A 27,195-nucleotide genomic window follows, 5' to 3' on the forward strand; every position below is an offset into this window, starting at 1 on the left:
TTCAAGTGCCTTCTAGAATATTCCAACCATGTGAGGGTTGAAACTTCTGGAGTTGTGGCCATACTACTATCGTTGCCTAGGTACCTTCAGTAACAAGAAGGGCTCTCTGTATTCGTCATGCGCGTGCCGAGTCTAATTTGGAACTGGCTTACAATCGGTTCGCTTTGTTGGTCTGTTTATGTTCTGCAAATACCTGTACTGATTTTTACTATTCCTCTTTTTAGGGTGCACGTGGTCCTCCAGGAATAGATGGGGAACCTGGTATACCTGGACAACCTGGCGACCCTGGGCCTCCCGGTCAACCATCTACAGGGCCAGATGGAGTCGGCAGAGTAAGTGACGTTTGTCTTTGGCACTATAAGAAGAGAAACTCAGGGTAGCAGCGTGCAGGCTGATGTTTGAACTTCAGGATTTCAAACTGACACAATAAATGTAGAAATATTTTGAATTTTCGGTTGGTTTCAGTTTAATCTTGCCTTTGGATGGAGACATAGGGTGGATCCACACACAGGGGGGAAACGCTATAAATAAGTGAGAAATTAAATTGTTATGACAAAAGGAAAAAAATGCTATGTAAAAACTGCATAGATTTTTTTTTTGCTCTCTGCCGCCATCTGGTGTTGCATATTCATAACGAATTCGAAACATTGTTTTTTGACTAACGTAGCTGAGTCCATAGTGTCGATCTTTCATGCCACTTGCTCTCCAGCCAAAGACTGGTTTTTTTTTTAATCATCTGGAATCAAAAGGTAAAATACTGAAATAGGAAATCAGGGAATTTATTTATTTGGATATTGATGCATTTATAATTTTTTTTCAGCTTTATTAACTGAAATAAATGACTGTGCTATTTAAAGGGAAAGAGGGAGAATAGTTGAAGGTTCAGTTTTGTCTGCTGGGAAGCTGCCTCAGCCAAATCTCACACAAAGTGAAGGTAGCTAGGAGTGGAAGAGGAATCCATTTTAAATTGGCGCTTCCAATTTGATCAAGCTTTGCTTGCACCAGATGGCTCTTGCATCAAATGGCCAGTTATGTGCATTAAAAAACAACAACTCACTAACTTTATCTGCAAAATTATCACAAAATATGCATATTTTATGTGTAATATGTATAAAAGCATTACTATATTTCTGCATCATGATTCTACAGTATGCATAAACATTTTTATACACTTGTATGCATCGTCGTTGTCATCATCATTTTGTTTGCATGCCGCCTTTCAACAAAAAAATTGTGGTCAAGGCGGCTTACGACAGTGAGACCAACAATATGCCCTGAACCAAGTGACTTGCAGTCTAAGACTCAGGCTACACATATTTGTGCTGGATGCTTTGTGACATCTCTGCATATAAAGTAGGGCTGCCATATGTCTGGATTTTACCAGGATTTCAAAGGCGGAATTGATGGGGGGTGGGCAGATTTCAGAAATGTGACGCTTTGTCCAGGATCTTAGGCAAGTCAATTGAATAATCACATTTTCTAGGCAATCTCAACCAATCTGGGGATTGTCTAAAACAGGGGTGTCCAAACTTTTTTCAAAGAGGGCCAGATTTGATGAACTGAACATGCGTGAGGGCTGACCAAAGTTGGGCTTTTTTAGGATTGAAATTGTTCAGCTTTTTTTAGGATTAAAGTTGTTGAGCTTTTTTATGATTTTACCCCAAAGTTACATATACTGCCACAGGGGACGGATTAAATCAACCGGGAGGCCGGATTAGGCCCCCCCGAATCGGACTTTGGACATGCCTGGTCTAAGGAAAGCTCAACAGCTCTTGGTGCATCTTGGTTTTTCCTTTTTGAAATATGGCAACCCTATAGAAAGACACTTTATATGTTGCATAATTATCTCAGTCAACTAAATAATATGCGATTTGACAGTGGGCACTGCTTAATTCTTTTGTAAGTTCTAGTTGTACCTTAGAATTACAATTCCTGTGGCAAGATTTCTGTGTAAATGTCAGCTGACTGAGGTAAAACAAACGAAATCCTAGGCAACTTGTCAGATTTGATGGTTGAGGAAAACACGCCTGAGGCAATACGTGAGGCAAGAATCTATACAGAGATCTGTGGAAACGCAGGGCTATCTTAGGTGAACTTTCCTTTAATTTTTTTTTAAAAACAATTTCAACAAAACAAATTATCAATCAAAATAACCAATTACACTTTTTACCCATTTTTATTCCCCCCATCCCTCCCTCTCCCCCCCACCAAAGACTTCCCTCAGCTCCCCTCTCTGATTTGTTTGTGCATATCATTCTCTGCATATTAAAAGTTGTACATATCATTACCTTATCTGTTATATAAATTTGTGGGTGTTTATTCAAAACCTGCCAATTGATTGGTTGCTGCTGCTGGCGATTGGGGAGCTGATAGGTGGTTTCTGCGACGCAAGCCCGAGTTTTTAAGCAGCGATTGGCCGCTTGATTGTTGGGGGGGGGCGGGGAGATGCCGAAAATCGCTCACTCGTTGGAATGAAGTGTGAGCCCGAGATTATAAGCGGTAATTGTAAGCGACACGAGCGGTTGTGTGCTCCGTTCTGGAGGGTGAGTGATTTTTGGCATTCCCCCCAACAAGCAAGCAGCCAATCGCTGCTTACAATCTTGGGCTCACACCAAAAAACCATTCGTGCGTCCCCCCTTAGCACTACCCGTGTATAAGACAAGCCTAAATTTTGAACCTCATTTTTGGGTCAAAAAAGCTAGTCTTATACACAGAAAAATACGGTACTTCAGAAAATTACCATTTCTGAGACAAAAATGCTAGTTTCCTTATATGTCTGGAGATTTATTTATTTTTGGTCTGGCATCCATTATGCCATCTATTCTGCTTAAAAAGAGTGATGTGTTTTGCTCATAGGTGAAACCTCGTGAGCATGGTGTCAATCAGAAAATCCAGATTGACAGCAGCTTTGTAGTGCCAGAGTGTGAGGGTAACAAACAGTGATTTACAGCGCAATCCTTTACACTTCTACTCAGAAGTAAGTCCCACTGAGCTCAGTAGGGCTTACTCCCTGGTAAGTGTGTACGGGATGGCAGCCTTAAATATTTACATACATTGATATTTACCCCAGCCTCTGGTGACGTGCAGAAAGTTTAATCAGTGCTGGTTTAATTATAAATTATTCCTTTTTAATTAAGTTTGAAATTATTCTTGATCATGGCGTGTGTGACATCCTTGAGAGGGAACAGGGCTATCATTCTCATGGGCTTGGGAGATAACAGGGTACGTTTTTTAAAAATAAGCAGAGCCTGGGATAATTCAATTCATGCTCATTTTTCAAACTCTTGACTCCCAGAGCTCAACGTGAGGATAAGGCATTTTCCTTTTAATTAAACCTGGCATACCTTTGGAAACAAATGAAATGCAGGTGACGGCAGAATGAATTTTGAAGGCAAATGATTAATGGACTTTGGAATTGATGAGCTTAAGGAAAACCTTAACTTTACAAAGCTGAGGCTGCTGTCCAGAGGTCTGTAAGACTCAAGGAATAATAGAATCAAAGAACTGTAGAGTTGTAGGGTCATCTAGTCCAACCCCCTGTGGTGCAGGAATTTGCAGCTGTCCAATACAGGGATTGAACCCGTAACCTTGGTGTTATCAGCACCATGCTCTAACCAACTGAGCTACCCAGACTTCAGTACAATTTGAAGCAATGCAGCCTTCCCCAACATTGTGCTCTTTGGGTGTTGTTAGACTCCAGATCTAACCAGCATGGCCGATGGTCAGGGATGATGGGAGCTGGAATCTAACACCATCTGGGGAGCACCTGGTTGGGGAAGCCTGGTGATAAATGATACAGGAATCACAGTATGGTGAGTTCAACATTCAGTTGTGAGGATGGGGGCGGGGGCAGAAGCCCCAGTCCAAATCTCAGCTTGAAAAGACCAGAGGCAAAAAAACCCCTAGCAAACGGTTCACTCCTAATGACTGTAAGATTTGCAGTGAAATCCTAGACATGCTTAATCAGAAATAAGTCCTACTGAGTTAAATGGAACTTAAAGCCTTGTAAGTGTGCAGGGATGGGTTTCCCGAGTACCTTGCTTTACTTTTATGGTTGCAAATTGTTTTAAATTGTTTTTAATGTTGTGACCGACCACGGAGTGAAGGGTGGGTTATAAATAAATTGTTGTGGTTGTTTTTATTATCATCATTCATACCTGCACACATACCCCTGACCTTGCAAAACAGCAACAACACACCACTCACATCTTTTTGGATTTACCTTGAGGTTAATGGTTATCCTTCTTATGGTTGCAGCCATTTACATCTCAGATGGCAGGACTGGATGAAAAGTCTGGGCTTGCTGGCCAAATGGGGTTCATGCCCGGAGCAGTGGTAAGAATATTTTATTTATCTGTATATTTGTTGGCTACAGGATTTCTATTCCGCCTTTCCATTTTCAAAGTGAAGCAGCTGAGCTAGCCAACAAGAAGAATTTTTAAAACAACAGCCATCCAGCAAGACAACATAGGATGATATCCAACTAAATTATACAGTGGTACCTTGGTTCTTGAACTAAATCTGTTCTGTGAGTCCGTTCGACTCCTGAAACCATTTGAAAACCAAGGCGCGGCTTCTGATTGGCTGCAAGAGTTTCCTGCACTCAAGTGGAAGTGGCGTCGGATGTTCGTCTTCCGAAAAACGTTTGCAAACTGGAACACTTACTTCCAGGTTTGTGGCGTTTGGGAGCCGATTTGTTCGACAACTAAGCCGTTCGAGAACCAAGGTACCACTGTACTCAGATTATACTCATTGAAATCAATGAATTCCCTCTTTTCTTATTTTGATGAGGTTTGCTATTACTACTCATTATACATCTGGGTCTTACACCTCTGCCTGCTTTTGTTGCTGTCGAGTCTTCTGTTGCGTTTTTAATTACGAGAATAAATGTGTTATTTATGGGTCGCAGTTCAAAGCTCTGTGTCCCCAGCCAAGCTTTTGACTGGCGCTTCTTGAACAGCAGCTCCACAAGGCGCATGGCATCCCCTTTTGAAAGGGGATCCAATTTGTACTGTGTGAGATGTTTTTATGGGCACGTGTGTGTGTTTTGACACCCAGAATGGCTACACTGAATGACGTACAAGCATTTGTAAAACAAGAAAATGTTAAATATCTGCTTAAATTACTAAGACCTAAATACTGGAAAACAACTAAAGCTCTGTCTACAGAGGAGTGGTATCAGAAAAAATGTGGTTTCTTCAGATCCTGAACAGGAGGAGCTGTTTATAAGGTCCTAGAAAGCTAAACTCCCTCATGTAGATGTTCATGAACAAGCTTTAGTTATATATTTTTTCTTTCCCTCCATTTAGTGTATTTCAAATTAAAGACCTTTATGAGACAAATTAGGAGTTATTAGTGGTTAGTGGTCTAAAAGCTTGCAATCCTACTTATCTGGGAATAAGCCCCCTTGAACTAAATTGAGCTTTCTTGTGAGTAGGTAAAAGGTAAAGTAGACATGGATAGGATCACCCTGTTAATTAGTGTGCTATTTTTTCTGTGTGTATTTTATATAGATAGATCTTTGTCATTGTATATCGCATCTGTTATAAATAATTTCAAAAATAGGTTGAATACTCTAATCTCTTATTTTTCCTCTTCTTTAATGCCATTTGTCAATATGTTACTTACAGGTAACATTTCCGACCATTTTTACTGAGGTGGTAACTTGTGACATACAGCAGTGTTCCTCTATACCAATAAATATATAATTTTTCAAAATCAATCCACATAGAAAACTAGAACACAAATTCACAGAAGATTGGTGTAAATTTACGGACTATTATAAAAGTTTAAAAAAATTGTGATGACCAGATTACATTTGTAGGTTTGCAAGAAGTTTTGTGAGGTGAATAATTTGAATTATTGCATAATTGGATAAAAAGGAAGATAATTAAAGGCAATATGAATTTAAGAAATGCAGAAGAAATGATAAAAATGGGGGATCATCAGAGGTGCTGATGGAAATCCAAAAAGATTGTATAAGATGTGAAATTTTGTGGTATGTATGACAATTAATATACTCAAAAATTAATAAAAATTATTATAAAAAAAGAAAACTAGAATACCACAAAGAAAGCTATGTTAGCATATTTCTCTTTTACATGCTTATTTATAGGGATGCTTGAGGATTTTGTTTAGCCCATATTTTAAAGCAAACTGATCTGATTTCTACTTCTTGAAGTAGAACACTCTTATTCGTGGTTTTTGGAACTTTTCTGAATTTTGCAATGCAGTTCTCAGCCATTTGGAGAAGGGCCATAGCTCAATGGTAGGGCCCTTGCTTTGTATGCAAAAGGTCCCAGTTTCTATCTCTTGCATCTCTAGGTATAATAATAATAATTAATAATAATTTATTATTTATACCCCGTCCATCTGGCCGGGCCTCCCCAGCCACTCTGGGTGGCCTCCAACAAAGATTGTTGTTGTTTAGTTGTTTAGTTGTGTCCGACTCTTCGTGACCCCATGGACCAGAGCACGCTGGCACTTCTGTCTTCCACTGCCTCCTGTAGTTTGGTCAGACTCATGCTGGTAGCTTCGAGAGCACTGTCCAACCATCTCATCCTCTGTCGCCCCCTTCTCCTTGTGCCCTCCATCTTTCCAAACATCAGGATCTTTTCCAGGGAGTCTTCTCTTCTCATGAGGTGGCCAAAGAATTGGAGTCTCAGCTTCAGGATCTGTCCTTCCAATGAGCACTCAGGGCTGATTTCCTTCAGAATGGATAGGTTTGATCTTCTTGCAGTCCATGGGACTCTCAAGAGTCTCCTCCAGCACCATAATTCAAAAGCATCAATTCTTTGGCGATCAGCCTTCCTTATGGTCCAGCTCTCACTTCTATACATCACTTCTGGGAAAACCATAGCTTTAACTATACGGACCTTTGTTGGCAAGGTGATGTCTCTGCTTTTTAAGATGCTGTCTAGGTTTGTCATTGCTTTTCCCCCAAGAAGCAGGCGTCTTTTAATTTCGTGGCTGCTAAAATACATTAAAACATCAGTCATTAAAAACTTCCCTAAAAAGGGCTGTCTTCAGATGTCTTCGAAACATCAGATAGTTGTTTATCTATTTGACATATATGGGAGGGCGTTCCTCTTTGACATCTGATAGAAAGGCACCACTACCTGGTTCCCTGTAACTTGGCTTCTCGGAATGAGGGAACCACCAAAAGGCCCTCGGAGCTGGATCTCAGTGTCTGGGCTGAACGATGGGGGTGGAGACGCTCCTTCAGTTATACTGGGCCGAGGCCGTTTAGGGCTTTAAAGGTCAACACCAACACTTTCAATTGTGCTTGGAAATGTACTGGGAGCCAATGTAGGTCTTTCAAGACCGGTGTTATGTGGTCTCGGTGTTATGTAGTACTAGGAACTCTGGTAAAATGATGCCCACCACTGTTGTCAATACAGAGCTAGATAGATCAGTGATCTGACTTAATATAAACTTGCTCCCTTTGTTTCAGCTAAGAAAAAGTACCAAATGTGCATAAAATGCATTATTTTAGGTCAAAATGGTATCAAAATGCATGTTTTAGGTTGTGGCTGGAAATGTGCCTTTCAGCACAAAAAGTGCATATTTTGTACAACAACCATATCTGCAGATTGATGTGGAAATGATGTTGAACAGATTAATGAAGGAGTATAAGTGAAAACTTACATGGCTCAGAAAAAGACTGATCAGTCCATTCCTAGTTTTCCGTATACAGTGGTACCTCGGGTTACATACGCTTCAGGTTACATACGCTTCAGGTTACAGACTCTGCTAACCTAGAAATAGTGCTTCAGGTTAGGAACTTTGCTTCAGGATAAGAACAGAAATCGGGCTCCAGCGGCGCGGCAGCAGCAGGAGGCCCCATTAGATAAAGTGGTGCTTCAGGTTAAGAACAGTTTCAGGTTAAGAACGGACCTCTGGAACGAATTAAGTACTTAACCCGAGGTACCACTGTACTGAGATTTTTTGGTTTGGAGTAGGGTTGCCACCTTTGGTCTGGGAAAATAAAGGACAGGACGGGGATGGGAGGGGACAACTGCATATCCTGCAAGTGACTGGGAAATCCCATTTTTTATTGTGAGAGCATGTCAGCCATTTTGGTTGCCATGATCTTGTGCAATTCCATGATGCAATTTCCCACTGGAAAAGCACTTTTTCAGGGCTGTGATTTTACACCGTGCCCCCAAACACACATTTGTGATAAAACACTTTTTTTGGGGGGGGGGGGAGGAAAGTGCGGTGTGAAATGGTGCGTGATCATGACAACCACAATGACCACCATGTTCTCATAACAAACAAAAAAAAAAAAAAGGCAAGATGGCGTCCCGAATTTTGGCTTCAAAGTATTTGAGGGGATGAGAAAGAGAGAGAGAGAGAAAATGAATTAGCAAAATGGAAATACAGGACAAACTATTATACAGGATGGCTGGCAACTCTAGTATTGAGGAACATTCAGTCATGTAAGCTATCACCTTTTACTACAGAACAAGCCCAGGTTTACCAGTTTATCTTTTATGACACAGAGCACATATAGCAGGATGCTTTGCATGTCATACTGTAAGGCATTTGATTCCTTTCTTTTAAGACCATATGTTTAACAAAGGTTTGTTTTCTCCCACAGGGTCCCGTGGGTCCACGTGGGCCTCAAGGTCTGCAGGGACAACCTGTAAGTGGTTTGATAATTAAAAGTATAATTGGTAGCATTTGGGGAAAATAATAGACAATGGTTTATCATTTGCATTAGTGTGTTACAGTCAACTTTAGGAATGTGTTATCTCCCACTCCCAATGAACTGTCTGGAAATTCAATTTCTTTCTTTCTTTCTTTCTATCTATCTTTCTTTCTTTCTTTCTTTCTTTCTTTCTTTCTTTCTTTCTTTCTTTCTTATAACCGCTGCTTAGCATTGCATCTGAACTCTTAACTTCTGTTAACTATGGTTAGTTGAAGCAAGGAATTTCCTAACTCATATTATGAATTTGGCTTGTTTTGGTAAACCTTTGCTAAGATTAGCCACCATTTGTCCATGTTTGTAAACAAGACTTACTGTGGCTTACTCCTTTAATAAAGAACAGTGGTTCTTTGACAGCTATTACATCAACAATATTGTGTCAAAGAACAGCGCTTCTTTAACTGCTATTGTGTCAACAATATTGTGTCAAAGAACAGCGGTTCTTTGACAGCTATTGTGTAAACAAGAAGACTTTTAGGGACATTGCCGCCCCCAATAAGTTAATCAAAGTTAATGGAAAGGGATTTCTTCAGTAGAACTGCTTTGCCTAATCCCTGCTCCGTTACTGCCCAAGTTTTATCAGTGACATCCTTTGGATAATGATAAAAGTATTGGCTGCTAGTTTTCTCATTACTGGAAACAATTCTTGTTGTCATGTACAGTTATTTGCTGCTGTGCTCATGTTGCTGCCTCTCCCTTCAAGAAGCTGAGAGTAGCTTCCACGGCTTCTCCAAGCAGTCATCTGTCAAGATGTGGACCACCCCAAGATCTGTTTATAAGCATTATAAAAACTTATATGAGTTGGAAATAGATTCATAGACAATGCAAGATATTTCGCATCATGTCTTTCCTTGTCTAATAGATTTCTCCAATACCTAATGTATATTTTCTCTGTTTTAGGGTGCTCCAGGCCCCTCTGGCCCTCCAGGTGAACATGGAGATCCTGGGCCAATGGTAAGGTCAATGATGCTTCTACCTACCCAAATTTTAAGGGGGTAGGGAGAGAATAGTGTTCTGCAATGAAATGAGGTGTTGTAAGTTCTGGTGGGGGCACCACTTATGTGGCGGTTATGTGAACCAAATTTGGGGAAAACATTTCCTCTCAAGACAGTAAAGCTTTGCTTATTGCTTACGTTTTCCAGTTGTTCTGATTTTATGAGGGGGCAGTCTATTCCTCACCCCGCCCCATCCCCGGAATTGTTTAATTTGTTAATTTAAGAGTGCATCTTTTATCTTGCTAGGGGCCAGCTGGTGTTCGTGGTCCAGAAGGCCCTCCAGGGAAACCTGGCGAAGACGTAAGTTTCAAAATGCTCACCTTTCAGATTTGCCAATGGTATGCTAATGGCAGCATGATGACATCACGTGTAATCACGTGTTGTGTTGTGTTGTGTTGTGTTGTACTTTTGTACTGTTTTATTGTTGTTAGCCGCCCTGAGCCCAGTTTCGGCTGGGGAGGGCGGGATATAAATAAAAATTTATTATTTTTTATTATTAATCTACTGTACTCCCAAAAACTGGCTTTAGAGAGTGAAGAACTCCATAGAGCAGCTTTTGAGTGGCATGGGTGCTACAGAAGAGGGAATTTGTGATTCCTCCATGCACACAGATTACTGGTAGATGACTAGAAAAATCTGAAACTTGCCATTTTTAATTTCTCCAAACTTGTACAGTGGTACCTCAGTTTTCGAATGTAATCCGTTCCGGAAGACCATTTGACTTTTGAAACATTTGAGAATCAAGGCGCAAAGGGCAGCCTGCAATTTCAATGGAGAAAATTGGGAAAAAACACAACCTCAGCAGAAGCCATTCAACTTCTGAGAAAGCTTTGAGAACAGAAGCAATTACTTCTGGGTTTTTGGCGTTCAAAAACCAAAACGTTTGGCTTCCGAGATGCTTGAAAACTGAGGTACCACTGTATCATCAACCTGTGGGCAACACTTGCTATTTGCAAAGTGACCTTTGCATAGATATGGACTAGAAACTTATCTTTCATTTTTCATTGTAAGCTGGATTCCTTCAGTATTGATACACAGAGTGCTAAACGTGGTTTTATGCTCAGTTATATTAAAAGGGGACATCTCCAAAGATGCCTTTTTGCTAGTAGAAAGCACTTCCACTTGCGCGATGTATGGCTCCCAATTTGTGCTGATGTCCCCTGCCCGCTGACACCCCCTTGCTGGTCCTGAGAGTTTGAAAACCCTCCTCCGTAGAGGGCATGGCTCAGGGGCTGCTATAAATAGATGGGGTTGATAAAACTGGGCGTATGAGTGCAGAGTCACCGTTGTTACAGCCCGCTATGGAGACTCAATTTCAAGACCATTTTAATGGCATTTCCCAACCATCCCTTACCATCACCAACTGTTACATAGGGCAACAGCTTGCATTAATCTGCCAGAACATGGATTCCAACAGAGATTTGACTCCATCCTGCAGGTGAGTGGGGCAATCCGCCTCTCAATCATATGACATCATTGTGACACCACATGATTGGCAGATGGATTGCCCCACTCACATTGGGTTCTCAAGCACCTTACAGCCAGCTGGCTGCTGGGCACTTGGGAACTGGTACAAGGGGCGGTGCCAACCCTATGCTCAATGATTCGGGAAGCACCAAGCACAGGGCTGCCATTTCCTCCCTTCTCTCCTCCCCAAACCTCATTGGTAATATGCTGCTCTGTGCAAGGCCATTTACGGTGCTGGCTTAAGCTGGGCTTTGGGAAGGAGGTGTTAGGCTCTGGCAGGGTTCTAGAGCCCTTCCTCCTCCTCCCCAAAGCCTGGTAAGCACTTGCCCAGCTTTGGGAAGGAGGCAGGAGGATTCTTGGACCCTGTCTGAGTCCTCACGCCTCCTTCCTGAAGCCGAACAAAGCACTTAATGGGCTCTGAGATGCCACCCTCCTTGGCTGCATGCCCAGTGCGACCACACTGCTTGCACTGCCCGAAATCTGCCCTTCCCAAAGTTGGGTGAAGGAAGAGAAAGAAGTCTGTATTTTGCATGCTTTCAATGCTCAAGGAAGAACTTGCTCTTGCAGCCAATGTGTGAAAAAAAAAAACAGGATTCTTTCTCCTCCCTGGCCCCCTGCACCAGCTGATTGGCAGGTAGGTGTGGTTTGGGCAAAATGGCATTACAGCCAAAACTGGACCCCCCTGGCAGATTAAGACTGACCTGCACATGGGAGGTTCGCTACGCCTGTAATAAAGGTTTCTATCCAGCTGCAAGCAGAAACTTGAGAGACACCTTCTGTTTGCAGCATGACAGACTGAAAGGAATGTAGAAGTGCTCAGTTTATACAGGTCAATGAGAGTTCCCCCCTTGAAATGCTAATCATAGTGCAGAGAAAGGTGTTTTTAACCCAGGCTGGGGAGGGAAGGCTAATGACAATCCCCACCCCCTCAGCACCTGGTGTTGGTTTAAAAAACCAAACCAAACCCACTTCATGACTGCTAATCACTTCACTACTAATATTTATTTAGGCCCCTCCAGTGGCATAAGAAAGTGCTAATGAGGTGGTTGTTATGTGTCTTCTGTTTATCTTGTCACCCAAAAAGTTGTGCTACGTTAAGCTGACATGCATATATTGGTCAGCAAAAAAGAAAACTTGAAAAATGTTTTGGGGGAAAAAAAGAAAGATTCAGAGATAGATATTTAACGATGTCACATTGAATTATATTAATTCCCTTATTCACATATATAGATGATTTGTATGTGTGAACGTTACTGATGGATTGCAAAATAAATCTGAACTTTTTTTTTTATCTGTTTGCTCTTCTTAGGGTGAAGCTGGCAGATCAGGACAACCTGGAGAAGTTGGATTCCCAGGATCTCCAGTATGTTCATGAGCATTTATTCATAGAAAGTCCTGGTGCCTAAACTCCCAGGATATAGTAGACTCCTAGTAGACTTACACCATGTTTTGTTTTGCTTGACATATAAGCTTAGCAAAACCCTACACACCACTTTACATTATGGGAAACACTGATGATTCCAAACATGTTTTTGAGTTACCATGGAAATTATATATGAAAAGCCTTGCTGGCAATTGTATACTAAGCCTTCCTAAAACAACACCAGATATACTGTATTTTTTGCTCTATAAGATGCAAGAGAAAAAATATTCTGAATCTCAGAAGCCAGAACAGCAAGAGGGATCGCTGCGCAGTGAAAGCAGCAATCCCTATTGCTGTTCTGGCTTCTGGGATAGCTGTGCAGCCTGCATTCGCTCCATAAGACGCACACACACATTTCCCCTTACTTTTTTGGAGGAAAAAAGTGAGTCTTATAGAGCAAAAAATATACACACACAATGTGTGTGTGTGTATAAATTATATATATATATACCCACCACCACCAGAGCAAATCAATAGGAATTGCATAAAAAGGACTTACTCTTTTGAAGAGCTTAATGACTGATAACATATCCAAATCTGCACCAACCATCTGTAAAAATGGCCAACTTGTATGTTCTCAGGGGAGAAGTGAACAGAAAAAGCTAAGCGCCTTTTGAAGTCATGCCATTTCTGTGTGAGTGACTCTGTAGATTTTTTTTTTTTTGGCCGCTATTGCACAGGGGGAGAGGGCACCTCTTAAGAAGAAACCTGCTCCCCACACTGTTGAAAGCAATGAGTTCAACTCTGCGGGAAACCAATAGGCAATCACAGGACATTGTAGAGCACTGCTTTTCATCAGCTGCGCAGTTACTTTACTCCCTGCGATTTTCTTTTCTTTTCCCTGAGACCATCACTTATGTTTCCCTTGGAAGTGTTTCATTTTTTAAAAATCCTCATAAACAATGAAAAGTTATTTCTGCATTACATCCTAACCTAAACTTAGTTTCTCTACTACAAAAAAGTTCAAGTGTGCATTGCAGTCATAATTTCTATAAATGTGTCAGCTGCCTCTAAACTTTGCCTCCTCTTTGGACCATATTCTCCGCACAAACTCCCCTCCCAAGGCATAAAGTCATCTGCTACCCATTGAAGCAATTAATAAGTTTAATTGTAGACGTAATATTCAACATTAGAGTAGCATTTCAGCACTTTGCAATTTTCAGCTCATTTGTCATACAACAATAAACCAAATTAAAGTAAGGCAGATTAAATGGAGGGAGATATTTTATTTTATTTTATTTATTTTAAAATGGAGGGAGATTTTAATTTTAATTTTAAAAATTTAATTTTAATTTTAAAATTTTAATTTTAATTTTAATTTTAATTTTAATTTTAATTTTAATTTTAATTTTAATTTTAATTTTAATTTTAATTTTAATTTTAATTTCATATGTAGCCCGTGCAGGGGAGAGTGAAAAAGCTCAGGCTTCCTTATTTCTTCTCATAAGCAACACTGCGAAATAGGTCAGTGAGCTGCTTTGGCTCAGCAGTAGAATATCTGCTTTACCTGAAAAAGACCTCAGGTTTAATGCCCAATGTGCCTGGGTAGGGCTGGGAGAGACACCCTGCCTGAAATTCTGAAAAGCTGCCAGCAGACAGTGTAGACAATACTGAACCAGATGGCCCAAAGGTCTAACTCTGTATGTTTTCATACCTGGCCTCCCTGGTGAAGCTGAGATAAATTTCTCCAGATCTTGTGAAATAACTTCAGAATACCGGCTCCCTAATTATGCTGTCCTTAGAACATGTGGAAGGTTTTAGTGAGAAACAATTATTTCAAATGATCCAAAACTATAAAAAAACAATTCATTTGAAAAGAGAAGGAAAGGGGGCAGGCGAAAATTACTTCCACAGGCTTGTAAATAAAACCAGTGAAATCAGTCTAATGTAGCTAGTAATGTGTTACCTGCTTGAGTAGGGACGCGGGTGGCGCTGTGGTCTAAACCACTGAGCCTCTTGGGCTTGCCGATCAGAAGGTTGGCGGTTCGAATCGCTGCAACGGGGTGAGCTCCTGTTGCTCTGTCCCAGCTCCTGCCAACCTAGCAGTTCAAAAGCATACCAACAGAAGTAGATAAATAGGTACCGCTGTGGCGGGAAGGTGAATGGTGTTTTCAGTGCACTCTGGCTTCCGTTATGGTGTCCTGTTGTTCCAGAAGCAGTTTAGTCATGCTGGCCACATGACCCAGAAAAATTGTCTGCAGACAAACGCCGTCTCCCTCGGCCTGAAGCGAGATGAGCACCACACCCCATAGTCAAATTTGACTGGACTTAACCATCTGGGGGTCCTTTACCCTTTACCTTTACCTACCTGCTTGAGCAGCATCTTGGGTTTTGGAGCATGTGTACAGTTCTTTGCAGAAGAGAGGTTTTGAGAGAGAGCACCTCACTGGTTGGTTCCAGGAGGCAAAGACAGGGGGTGAAGCTTCACATATTTACAAGAACCTGAGACCAGTACATGCCAGCTCCTTAATGGTAACGGGTGGTTGTTTGCCCCATTCGTGAGATACACTCCATCTCTGAGGTCAGTAGTCTCTGTGATCAATCAGAAATCAACTTAGAGAGTAGGTCTACCTTCTTAGTGACATTGCACTTGAAAGTCTAAAGCCAGCCTTTGTGGAAAAAAGCTTAACTTGATGTGTGTTCAAGAATAAAACAGTGGATGGCCATCTATTCAGGATTCACTGTGAGGGTGTGAAATTCCACACACTCTAGGTGGCGCTGTTGAGCTACATCATAATTTATTTGAAGAAATGAAGATATGCCATAAAACCATCAATAAAGGAAACAACAACCATATATTTATTATCGGTAAAAGCATATCAAAATAAATGCATTTTTAGATCTATGATCATTTAATGAATAATAAAAAATTGTTCAGTAGATGACATAAGAAGTTAGATGGAAGAAGCATGGAGGGGCATCTTCGCTTCTTCAATGGTGTCTTTTTTGGTGCAAAATAGCTGAGTCAGGACAGAGGTTTAACAGCTGTCATGTAAAAGAAAAAATTGCTTTTGGGTCTGTAGTCCTCAAAATGATTTCCCACTAGATTTGTTTAATTAAAGAATAGTCATATATCTCTTTCATTTTGGTAATGAAAAGTCTACCTCTCTTGTGTAAAATAATTCAGTACGCATTCTAGCTGTTTTGTTTCCATGCATGTAAAAGGACTCTGTACCCCAGCGGCAGCTAGAGCAAATAGGACACAGCCCCAGTAACCTTGGTTTGCCCTCAAAAAGCCCCCACCTATCAGTCTTATTCCTTCCAACTAGTTCAGGGGGTGGCCCTGCCTGAATCTCCTTGGCCTCTGTTATGTACTGAGTTGAATAGGATCCAAACTGCAGCAGTCTGATTGGTCCTAGAACAATAGGATTCAGAATGCAGCAGTCAGATTGGTCCTAGAACAATGCAGCAATATGATTGGTTGGCAGGAACCACCCAATCATGCTCCAGATAGAAGTGAATCCACAACCTGATTGGCTTACAGTAGAATTCCGGAATTAGCCAATCATGTGCAGCCCATTGTGTAAATAATGTATATAAAGCAGATACCTTGAGGGGACTTTCATTCATTCCTCCTCACCACTATGAGCTGAATAAAGAGCATGAAATCACTTTGCGACTCTGAGTATATTTCACTGGCGACGAAGGTGGGATCCCGCTGAGCTGACTGCCACACACAGCACCGCAGCACCGCCACCTGCCGCACCGCTGCCTCGCACCGTGTATCCAGGCTTCAGCTCCGGGACACAAGGAACTCAGAATGGCAACCGACAGCAGCTTCTCGCCGTTCAACCCAGCATCTGGAGACTGGGAAGCGTATGCCTCCCGTTTCACCTTCCTCCTAGAAGCCAAAGGGGTCACCGATGAAGAAGACGCCAAGAAGAGGGCGATATTCTTCAGCGTCTGCGGAGAGGAGACGTTTGAAATCGCCCGGGCTCTCCTTGCACCCGAAGACGTCGCTACTGTTCCATACAAAACAATAATGGAACAGCTGAAGGGGCACTTTTCGCCACAGCCCTCTGTGGTGGCTCGTCGAAATGCCTTCTATGCAAAGCGGCAAGCCCCTGGGGAAACCATAACTGGGTTTGTGACCTCTCTCCGCCAAGCTGCCCGGTTCTGCAACTTCTCAGAGCTGGAGAACATGCTTCGTGACCGCCTCGTCGGTGGCCTGAAGGATGAGAAGCTGCAACGACGCCTCTACGCTAAGAAGGACCTAACGTTCCAGGTCGCTCTGGAGGAGGCCCTGGCAACGGAAGCTGCCGAGAGGTCGACGCAAGAGGCACGGCCGAGCCAGCCGTCCCAACCGAGGGTCCACCACGAAGACCTCACCGACGACTCAGGATCCAACAGGGAGGAGGTGCACCGAGTACAGCAGCGCACTCAAGCAGCCCACATACCACAGCTGCCTCGACGAGAAGCAGGGAACTGCGCAAGCTGTGGAGACAGTCACGAGAGGAGGACCTGCCGTTTCCGCAACGCAGAGTGCAGGCAGTGCAGAAAATTGGGACACATCGCCCGGGTGTGTCGAGCTCGGCCCACCCGACGCCAGGCATCAGATGACCAATCCAAGAGCCCCAGGTCCCGGGGCCCAACACACCAAGGCAACTCGACGGAGCTCACGGACTTCCAGGTATACCAGTTGCCCCACCCCAACGTAGAGAAAATTTATGTAGAGGTACAGATAGAGGGGGCCCCATGCCGCATGGAGCTAGACACGGGTTCAACTCTATCCATAATCTCGGCAAGGACCTTAAGGAAACTGTGTCCTACTGGGGGTCCCAAACTCAGGCCGGCCCCATTCACCCTCCGGGACTTCCAGAAACGTAAGGTCCCCACAATGGGGGTGGGGACCTTCAGGGTGCAATACCAAGGGCGGACGCGGCAACTGGACTTGCTTGTGGTCAAGGGCCCCTACATTAGCTTACTGGGATTGGCATGGTTTGGACCACTGGGGCTAGCCGTCACCGGGGTGAACCACACGAGCTTACAAGTGGACGTGGACGCCATATGCAAGGAATTTCCGGGGGTTTTTGATGGGAAATTGGGACAGTATACGGGCCCCCCCATTGCTCTACAGCTTGACCCCGCAGTACGACCAGTCAGGCTCAAGGCCCGCCGGGTCCCGTTCGCCCTGAAACCCCGTATAGACGAGGAATTGGACCGACTCGTGGAGCAAGGCGTGCTGGAGCCGGTGCCTAATGCCCCCTGGGAAACCCCAATCGTCACACCCGTCAAGCCGAATGGTTCGGTCCGCATCTGCGCAGACTACAAATGTACCATAAACAAGGCCCTCACGGCCCATGCATACCCAGTGCCAGTGGTCAGCCATGTCCTTGCCACCCTGGCTGGGTCGAAAATTTTTGGCAAGCTGGACTTGGCCCAAGCATATCAACAACTGCCAGTAGATGAGGCCACAGCAGAGGCACAGACGATTGTGACGCACAGAGGAGCGTTCAGGGTAAAGCGGCTGCAATTCGGTGTCAGCGTGGCACCAGGCATATTCCAGAATCTAATGGACTCTCTCCTTAAAGGGATTCCTGGCGTCACCCCCTTCTTCGATGATGTGTTGATTGCCGGGCCCACACCAGAGGAGTTTGAGGACCGCCTCCGCACCGTTCTGCACCGTTTCCAGACGGCGGGTCTCAAGGTGAAGCGGGAAAAATGTCTACTAGGAGTGCCTCAGGTGGACTTTCTGGGATTTATGGTGGACGCAGAAGGGGTCCACCCGACTGGGGACAAGGTACGGGCCATTTGTGATGCCCCAGCGCCCAAGAACAAGACTGAACTTCAGGCCTTCTTGGGACTATTGAACTTTTACCATTCCTTCCTTCCCCACAAGGCGGCGGTAGCGGAGCCCCTACACAGACTCCTGGACAAGCGGGCCCCTTGGGTGTGGGGCCAGCGCCAGGAGGCCGCATTCCAGGCAGTCAAGGACTTGCTTGTCTCAAACTCGGTCTTGGCACACTTCGACGAGAGGCTGCCGGTGGTGCTAGCATGCGACGCCTCACCCTATGGCATTGGCGCTGTCCTGGGACACCAACTCCCGGATGGAAGAGAGGTACCGGTGGCATACTTTTCCCAGACACTCAACGCAACCGAGCGGAACTACTCGCAAATCGACAAGGAGGGTCTGGCAATCGTGAAGGGAGTAAAAAAATTCCATGATTTCTTGTACGGGCGGCCCTTCACCGTGGTGACTGACCACAAGCCCTTGCTTGGCTTGTTTGCCTCCGAAAAGCAGACCCCCCAAGTGCTGTCTCCTCGTGTCCTCAGGTGGTCAATTTCCCTTGCCAGCTACCAGTATGCACTGATTCACCGCCCTGGGAAGGCGATGGGCCATGCGGACGCCCTCAGCAGGCTACCACTACCGGAAACAGGCCCCGACCCAGCACCTGCACAAGAGGTTATGAGCCTGGAGCTGCTTCCCGACCGCCCCATTCAGGCACAAGAAGTTGCACACCATTCCAAGAAAGATAGGGTCATCTCCCGCGTCCTGGACTGGGTGTGGAGGGGATGGCCCAGCAGCAGCCCCGGGCCAGAATTCGCCGGCTACACAACCCGCAAACATGAACTGTCGGCCCACAAGGGGTGCCTGTTATGGGGAAGCAGGGTCGTTGTTCCCCAGCCCCTCCGCAAAAGGGTCCTCACAGCCCTACACGAGACACACCCAGGGGTAGTAAGAATGAAGGCCCTTGCCAGGAGTTATGTGTGGTGGCCGGGGATCGACGGAGAGATAGAGGCCTGGGTCAAACACTGCCAGGCCTGCCAAGAATCCCGCCCAGATCCCCCAAGGGCCCCAGTCCAGTCCTGGGAGTCCGCCCGAGCACCATGGTCACGCCTGCATGTGGACTTCGCTGGCCCCTTTCAGGGGAAAACATTCTTCATAGTGGTGGACTCCTACACCAAATGGCTGGAAGTCGCACTGGTACCGTCCACTTCTACGTCCGCAGCCATCCGGGTACTACGCAGGCTGTTTGCAACCCACGGGCTCCCTGACACTCTCGTCTCAGACAACGGGACTGCATTTACGTCAGGAGAATTCCAAACCTTCACAGCGCAGAACGCCATCCGCCACATCCGTTCGGCGCCATTCCACCCTGCCACCAATGGCCAAGCAGAACGCATGGTGCGGACCACCAAGGACACCCTTCGCCGCATGACGCAAGGGGATTGGGAGTACCGCCTTGCCACATTCCTCCTAGCACAACACAGCACCCCCAGCTCAACGACTGGCCGGAGCCCCGCTGAACTACTAATGGGTCGGCGCCTTGCAATCAGATTGGACCGCCTTCACCCCGATAGAGCTCAGGATGAGGTAGTGGTGGGGGAAGGCAGGAACCCCCGGACCTTCGAGGCCCAGGACCCAGTGTACGCAAAGAATTTTGGGGCAGGCCCAGCATGGGTACCCGCCACAGTCACCAGGGTCACTGGTCCCGTGTCGTACGAGGTGCTAACGGATGGGGGGCAATGCTGGCGCCGCCACTGCGACCAGATACGGCGACGATTCCCGGGAGAAAACCAGGAGGAGGAAAGGTCAGAGGAGTCCCAAGGGAACAGAGGGGCAGTGAGGCCCATAGAGCAGGAGGGGCCAGCAGGAGAGGCAGAATCAGTAAATACAGAGAGGACCCGCGAAGCCAAAAGGACACCGGAACCAGAACCACGACTGAGCGAGCCGGTTGCACCTGACCAGACAGGCCCATCACAGCCAGCATCCTTGGAACATGAGCCAGAACCTGAACCCCGGACCAGGGAACACCCCAGGCCGCAACGCACACGTAGGCCACCGGCGTACCTCGAGGACTATGAATGCGACCTCCCGGGCAGGACTGGAACTTAGAGGGGAGGGGTGTTATGTACTGAGTTGAATAGGATCCAAACTGCAGCAGTCTGATTGGTCCTAGAACAATAGGATTCAGAATGCAGCAGTCAGATTGGTCCTAGAACAATGCAGCAATATGATTGGTTGGCAGGAACCACCCAATCATGCTCCAGATAGAAGTGAATCCACAACCTGATTGGCTTACAGTAGAATTCCGGAATTAGCCAATCATGTGCAGCCCATTGTGTAAATAATGTATATAAAGCAGATACCTTGAGGGGACTTTCATTCATTCCTCCTCACCACTATGAGCTGAATAAAGAGCATGAAATCACTTTGCGACTCTGAGTATATTTCAGCCTCATTTTCTTACAATTCAGTAGGAAGGAGGAGGATGGCAAAACTATTGATTTGCAGTAGATTGGCAAAGGTTTCATGACTCCCAATTGTTTAACAACCACAAAATGACTTCCCTCACCTAAATTAGCCTGCTGAAGCGAAGAGAGCTAACCAGGTGCGCTTTTGTGTCAAAGGACTGTGAGTTCAGCTTAGTTTTGCTACTGAAAACAAATACCTAGGCTCACAGTATGCTCAGAGGCACTCTGTTCTCAAATTCTAACTCCTATGACTTTTGAATCTGGTGATGGTTGGTGGGTTTTACTGAAAAGCACAGTAGTTCCCGGAAGAGCCTGAAGTCTGCTCACCCCTTCCCTACATCAGGCTTGCATGTTGTGTGAACGTAGATGTGTAGACTAGGGCCTAGGAGGCCAGGGTTCAAATCCCTGCTAAGCCCGCCCGGTGACCATGGAGTGCTCACTGTCTCTCAACCTAACCCGCTTCACATATTCATTGTGAGGATAAATGGGATACATCTTTTGGGCCATAGCTCCATGGTGGAACACATCCTTTGCATGTAGAACAGTCCCAAGTAGTGCTGGGCAAAACTGCTGTCAAGAATCCCTAGAGAGCTGCTAACCAATCAGAGCAAACAATACTGAGCTACATGGACCAATGGTCTGACTTAGTATATGTGGGATGTGAAACACAGGAGCAGTCAATTACAACATTCCTAGAGTGTACATGTTTAGACATGGGGAGGGATGTTTGTCCAGCCAGCAGGTAAACTTCCTGTTTCCCTCTGGGCTGGGACAGACTTCCTCCGCATGTGACTAGAGGTGGGTGTGGCCTCACCTGTGCAGGTAATGATAAAAGCACAGGGCAGGGGCAGCCATCTCTCTCTGCCATCTTCATCTTCGAACAAGCAACATCTCTCCTGAGTGAAAGATGCCCTCTTGGCTCCCAGCCAAGAGAGGAGAAAGGGACTATCTTCTTATAAGATAGAATCCAAATGTATATTACTTTATTAAGCTGTCTGCCTTCTGGGATCTGATTGTGAACAGAATGTGAGTAAACTCTTTTTATACTTTTGTAAAGGACTGTGTCGTGTCTTCTATTTTAAGAGGGAACAAAGGGGAAATTACCAGAGTAATTATTATAGAGGTTCTAGCGAACCTGAGCACACGCTGCCGTTGCAAACTTAAAATAAAGGGGAATGTTTTACTCTGCTGATATTGGGAACTTGTTAACACAAGTTGGATAAGGATATAATCACACAATATATCCTCTCCTGCATCCCTGAACATTCCCACAGTATATACACCACCTATGTAACTATGAGTTGTTTCTCTTTGTTTCAGGGTGCTCGCGGTTTTCCTGGTGCTCCTGGCCTTCCAGGTTTAAAGGGCCATAGGGTAAGTGTGACCACGTCTGCTTTCCTGGTCAATTTTAGTATCAGGGACTGGCTGGAAGAGGAAGAGTGGTGGTAGCTGCCCACCCAAGAGCCTGCCAGGGAGAAGACAGAAGATGACGACTTAGATCCCCAATCCTGGTGGTGGGACACTGAAGAGCAGGGGCGAGCTGGGAGGTTCTAGAAGCAAGGGGTTTGAGCGATCGGGGGGGGGGTTCAGAAGAAGTAGGCCCTTCCAGGATAGGGCTAGAGGTTGAAAGTCACAGTGTGAGCACAGATTCAGACAAAGAGGAGTCAGAAGTTGCCTTTGCTACCCAACAGCAGGACAGTCCCAGTCCTGCTGGCCCTTCTCCCCATCTGACACCCTGCTCAAGGAGAGCGCTGCACATGGCTGAGCAATGGACCAGACAGGCCCAAAGCAGAAGCCCATCCCATCACCGTAGCCTTTGTCTGCTTAGGAGGAATCCAGAGTAAAAGGCTGTAGGGAGAAGGGCAGAGCTGGTGGTCAGTTTCAGCAATGTCTCAGCTGGATTAAGGCAAACCAGAGGACTCTACCATATTGTTATTTTCTGTTGAATAAAGCTAACTGCATTCCATGCCTCCTCTGTCTCCCTGCCCTGTGGTCAACCAGGCACATAATGTGTGTGCGAGTGTGATGAACTATTCTTCTTTGAGTATTAAAAATTAAATATTCTTGTATATATGTCATAGGGACATAAAGGACTCGAAGGCCCTAAGGGTGAAATGGGAGCCACTGGATCTAAGGTAATGGCTTGTTTTTGGTTTTACAGGGAAATGGCTTGATTCTGTTGTCAGGAATTTGAAATGATCAAATCTCATGCATAGGATAACTAGGGGCAGGATTTTGATTAATGAGCCTCATTAGAGGAAGCCAGGTTGCATTTGGTGGCAGCAGAAGCTTCTTGCAATGGTTGCCTTACCTCAGCACCATAGTGCATAGAGCAGCTGTGTGAATTGCTCCACCCTGTGACACATTTCCATGCCACCTACAAACAGAGCTGGCAGTAGTGTTGAAGCTCTTCAGCCATTGGGGGGCAATTCAGAGTATAAACCGCTCTACCTATGTTTCGTGGGGCCCAAATGGAGTGGCATCAAGTGGCTTTCCTCTGGCAATTGTGAAGTGTAGGCCATCCTTAATCATTGGTTTACCGTTTCCCCTTGAAATTACACACCTGAAGAAAAACAAAGCAAAATATAGTGTAAGATATACAGTGGTACCTCAGGTTAAGTACTTAATTCATTCTGGAGGTCTGTACTTAACCTGAAACTGTTCTTAACCTGAAGCACCACTTTAGCTAATGGGGCCTCCTGCTGCTGCCGCGCCGCTGGAGCACAATTTCTGTTCTCATTCTGAAGCAAAGTTCTTAACCTAAAGCACTATTTCTGGGTTAGCGGAGTCTGTAACCTGAAGCGTATGTAACCTGAAGCGTATGTAACCCGAGGTACCACTGTAGTTATCTGATGTAATGAGTTACCCATTACTTCTTTATCAGTACCAGAAGACTCTCCTCGACTCATGAGGGAGGTTTTCTTTAGCATCTTCCAGTGGGTAGATCTGGCCCAACTCTCCAAAAAAGACTTCCAGCACAGGGATTCTGAAACCAAATGCCTCATTTGGGGCCATCTGTCGCAGAATCCACTTTTGTAGCTTTATGGTACTTGGAATGCAAATTGCTTTCTTCATTTGCTGCCAGTGTTAGGGGGACAGCTGCATGGGACAGTGGTTTTCCTCTCAACAGTAGAGGTTTAAGGGACAAAGCAAATGCATGCTTCAGAGAAGCAAAATTATGCTCTCAGGGTGTTTAAAGATGAGTATGCTTCTGGTAGTATATAAACCAAGGTCTAACCATAAGTAACAGTGCTGCATTTATGCATAACATAGTACAAAATGGTATGATGAGGTTATTATCCGAGGCAATTTAAATATTCCTAACTTTTGCATTTGTGTTTTCTGTGAATTTATAGGGGGAACTTGGTCCATCGGGTCAGATGGGTCCACCAGGCCCTATGGTGAGTGTCATTTGTATTATTTATGGTTCCCATTTCTCCTGCCACCATGAATGCTTTACTGTTGCGATATCGTGGCAAGTATGGATCCAGTCTATGTGCTGAAGAAATAACGTTAATTACTTTGATCAATCTTCTCTAATGTTGTTTGACTCTGCAGTTCTTATGCATGTTTACTAAAATGAGTTCAATTTCTCCCCCCCCCCTTAGTAAATATGTTTAGGAGTGATGTCTTAATGTCCTCAGTTGTGGGGAGAATTGTGTGTCAGCTGAACACACTGGGGATAGATTGGGTGGGACTGGGTTTCCTCATCCCATGCCCCTCCATGGATAAAAATTCAGAGCTATTGTCGTTCTCTGTTAGCAGCACAGTAACATCTGGAGGACCAGAGTTTCCCCAACTGTATTTATGTCAGGGACCATGTTGAGGAGGGCTGCACTGAAGAGGAATGGTGGGACCCTCCCCTGCTCCTGATCAGGATCCTGAATCTTCCCAGGAGCAAGAGGACCGTATAGATTTGGAACAGCGGTTTGCAGAGGGACATAGTTCAGAAGGCAGAAGCTGGGAAATACTGGATGGGGAACAGCTAGGAGAAGATGCACTGGGAGAGAGAGAGTTAACAGATTCACTGTCTCTGGAAAGTATTCCTCCGCTCTCCCCAAGGTCAAGAAGAGCTCAGAAAGTGTCAGAACAGAAAGCACACAAAGCACAGAGGGTACAAGCTCAGATTACAAGACATAGGAGTGACATAGATTAATAGGAACGTAAGGGAGCAGGATCCTTAATTGGGAGCACCGCCATTTTAGGAGATGGGTTCTTTGTTCTCTCGCTGTGATTATTAAAGTTTCTAACTGGTAAGAAGACTCCCTTTCCTTAGTTCTGCTTATCTGCTACCACAGGGGGAGGAAGCCTGACAATTTACATTACTTAGCAAAACTTGCTCATATCAGTAACTCTTATTCAAGCATGTAAGCACATCCAGACGGATATTTCTAGCCATGATGCCTGAAGCCAAAAGAAAGGGAAGTTATCTTAGTGAGTAAATATTATCACTTTCAGCCTGATAAAGTGGCTACCAGGTGGAGGTGAAGAAAACCTCCAGCAGTCAGAGGGTAGGACAATAAGGTGTGGAAAATCTTAGCAGAATACCATCACAGATCAAAGGCACTTCAGATCTTAGGCATGAAGGCTGCAAGCCTAACCACGTCTACTCAGAAGCAAATCCTATTGTATTCACTGGGGCTTACTCCAAGGAAAGTGCGGTTAGGATTGCAGCCTTTGATATCTTTTGGGAGTGATTATTCTCTTCCTTACTTAAACAGGGGAGGGGTGCAACAACCCTTTCTCTATGTCTACCTGGACTTAGAGGTTCGTTTTCATTATTGTAGTCATTAATAAACTCATTATTATAGCTAGGTCTTGCCTGACCTTGGAAACCTAATATATCCTGCCTAGGAATGGATCTGTAATGTTACCTGCTAGATACTATACTCTTTATCACTCTTATAGCTTTCTGTTGTTTAATATTTTAATGCTGTTTCTGTTGTTGTGCCTTAAAACCTTAAGGAGATAAAACACATGAAGTAATAAAATAGAGTAAAACAGACAGAAAAAAATGTACATCATGTAGGTTGTTTCACCTGCGACTACTGTTGTAGAACATGATTGCATACTGTTTGCGGTGAAGTTGTAAATAGAAGGTGATCTCCACTTAACTTTGGCTCGCTAGAATGTTTTTTTACTCCCTCTTTTGCTGGTTGCAGGGTCCTCGAGGAATGGCAGGAGAACGAGGACGAATTGGACCACAGGGAGTTCCAGTAAGTAGTTATTTGTAATGGAATAACCCCAACAGATCCCAATGGGGCGCTCTGCAGTGAGGTCCAATGAGTCCCAGCTCCTCAAGGTGTGTGGGGGGGTGGGTCAGTCATGTCCCATAGAGTTGGCATCTATGGTCCTAGTGGTGACCACAATATATTGGTTTGGCTGAATAGTGGACTCCCATAAGTGAAAAAATTAAAGGTGTGTGTGTGTGTGTGTGTGTGTGAGAGAGAGAGAGAGAGAGAGAGAGAGAGAGAGAAGGTTACATTGGAATTGCCCCCACTCTTATTTCCTCCTATTGCCCTATACGTGCTGTTATGGCCTTTGCCTTTGAGCCACCATCATATTCCTCTTAGGTTTCTCCCAAGCTTTCCTAACCTTCATTTTTCTTGTTTTTGTTTTCTACTTAGGGGGCTCGTGGTTCTCATGGTATGCCAGGGAAGCCGGGGCCAATGGTAAGCAGCACCTCTTGTCCATCTTTCTTCGCCCCCCACTCCACCCAAGTTGTTTTCAATCTGGTCCCATTTCATTCAAATGAGAAAAGAACATGACTCATTTGGATCACACCACTGTTCACTGTCAACCTATTTCACAATGTGTTCTGGAAAATTAGCTTCCAGCTAAGGCCTGAGTGTTACAGACAGCAGCTGTTTTTTGGTGTGCCTTGACATGAGTCTAAAGGCCCATAGGATGGGGGATGATGTAGGGTCAGGTAGACCTGCACTTGCCCCTGCCTCTCCAGAACTGTTCTCCTGCCTGCTTCTTATCAGGCAATGCCACATTAGGGCACATGACCACATGTGCTTTCTTGTTCAGTAGAATGGCATTATCTTTACTTGGTGCTTGGCTTGCGCCCCACTTGCTACCAGGTTTGATCACCACAAGTTAAGGTCCACGATTCTGATTCAGTTTCCGGATAGAAGACCAAAAAATATTTATCATTCATTCTAATACAATCTGATTTGCTAAAAATGGAGCCTACCCATAGTTTAACAAAGGGCTCATCATAGAAGTGGCAAGCAATTATTGCATGTCAAGGCCCCAAGCTCCCCCATTTGTTGAATAATAAAACACATGGGCACAGTATTTTAGGTTAATGGGTGAATTAAGGCCACGACTTTATTGGTTACAGAATGTGAGTGGTATTGGCTTAGGCATTGGAATTGAACTGACTATATCTGACTCCT

The 27,195-nt window shown here is 44.7% G+C and overlaps 1 protein-coding gene across 1 annotated transcript in view; it reads left to right on the forward strand.

Annotated features, from left to right (window-relative positions):
* COL5A2 (collagen type V alpha 2 chain) overlaps positions 1-27,195 on the forward strand; it is a 200,002-nt gene that overhangs the window by 105,501 nt on the left and 67,306 nt on the right. Inside the window, exons 8-18 of the mRNA XM_083626217.1 lie at positions 225-332; positions 4,258-4,335; positions 8,603-8,647; positions 9,611-9,664; positions 9,952-10,005; positions 12,482-12,535; positions 22,112-22,165; positions 22,873-22,926; positions 24,148-24,192; positions 25,954-26,007; positions 26,419-26,463. Of these exons, the coding sequence (XP_083482343.1) occupies positions 225-332; positions 4,258-4,335; positions 8,603-8,647; positions 9,611-9,664; positions 9,952-10,005; positions 12,482-12,535; positions 22,112-22,165; positions 22,873-22,926; positions 24,148-24,192; positions 25,954-26,007; positions 26,419-26,463 (645 nt within the window). The remainder of the gene's footprint in view (positions 1-224; positions 333-4,257; positions 4,336-8,602; positions 8,648-9,610; positions 9,665-9,951; positions 10,006-12,481; positions 12,536-22,111; positions 22,166-22,872; positions 22,927-24,147; positions 24,193-25,953; positions 26,008-26,418; positions 26,464-27,195) is intronic.

The sequence above is a fragment of the Podarcis filfolensis genome, assembly GCF_964270895.1.
Source record: "Podarcis filfolensis genome assembly, chromosome: 1".
Classification (NCBI taxonomy): Eukaryota; Metazoa; Chordata; class Lepidosauria; order Squamata; family Lacertidae; genus Podarcis; species Podarcis filfolensis.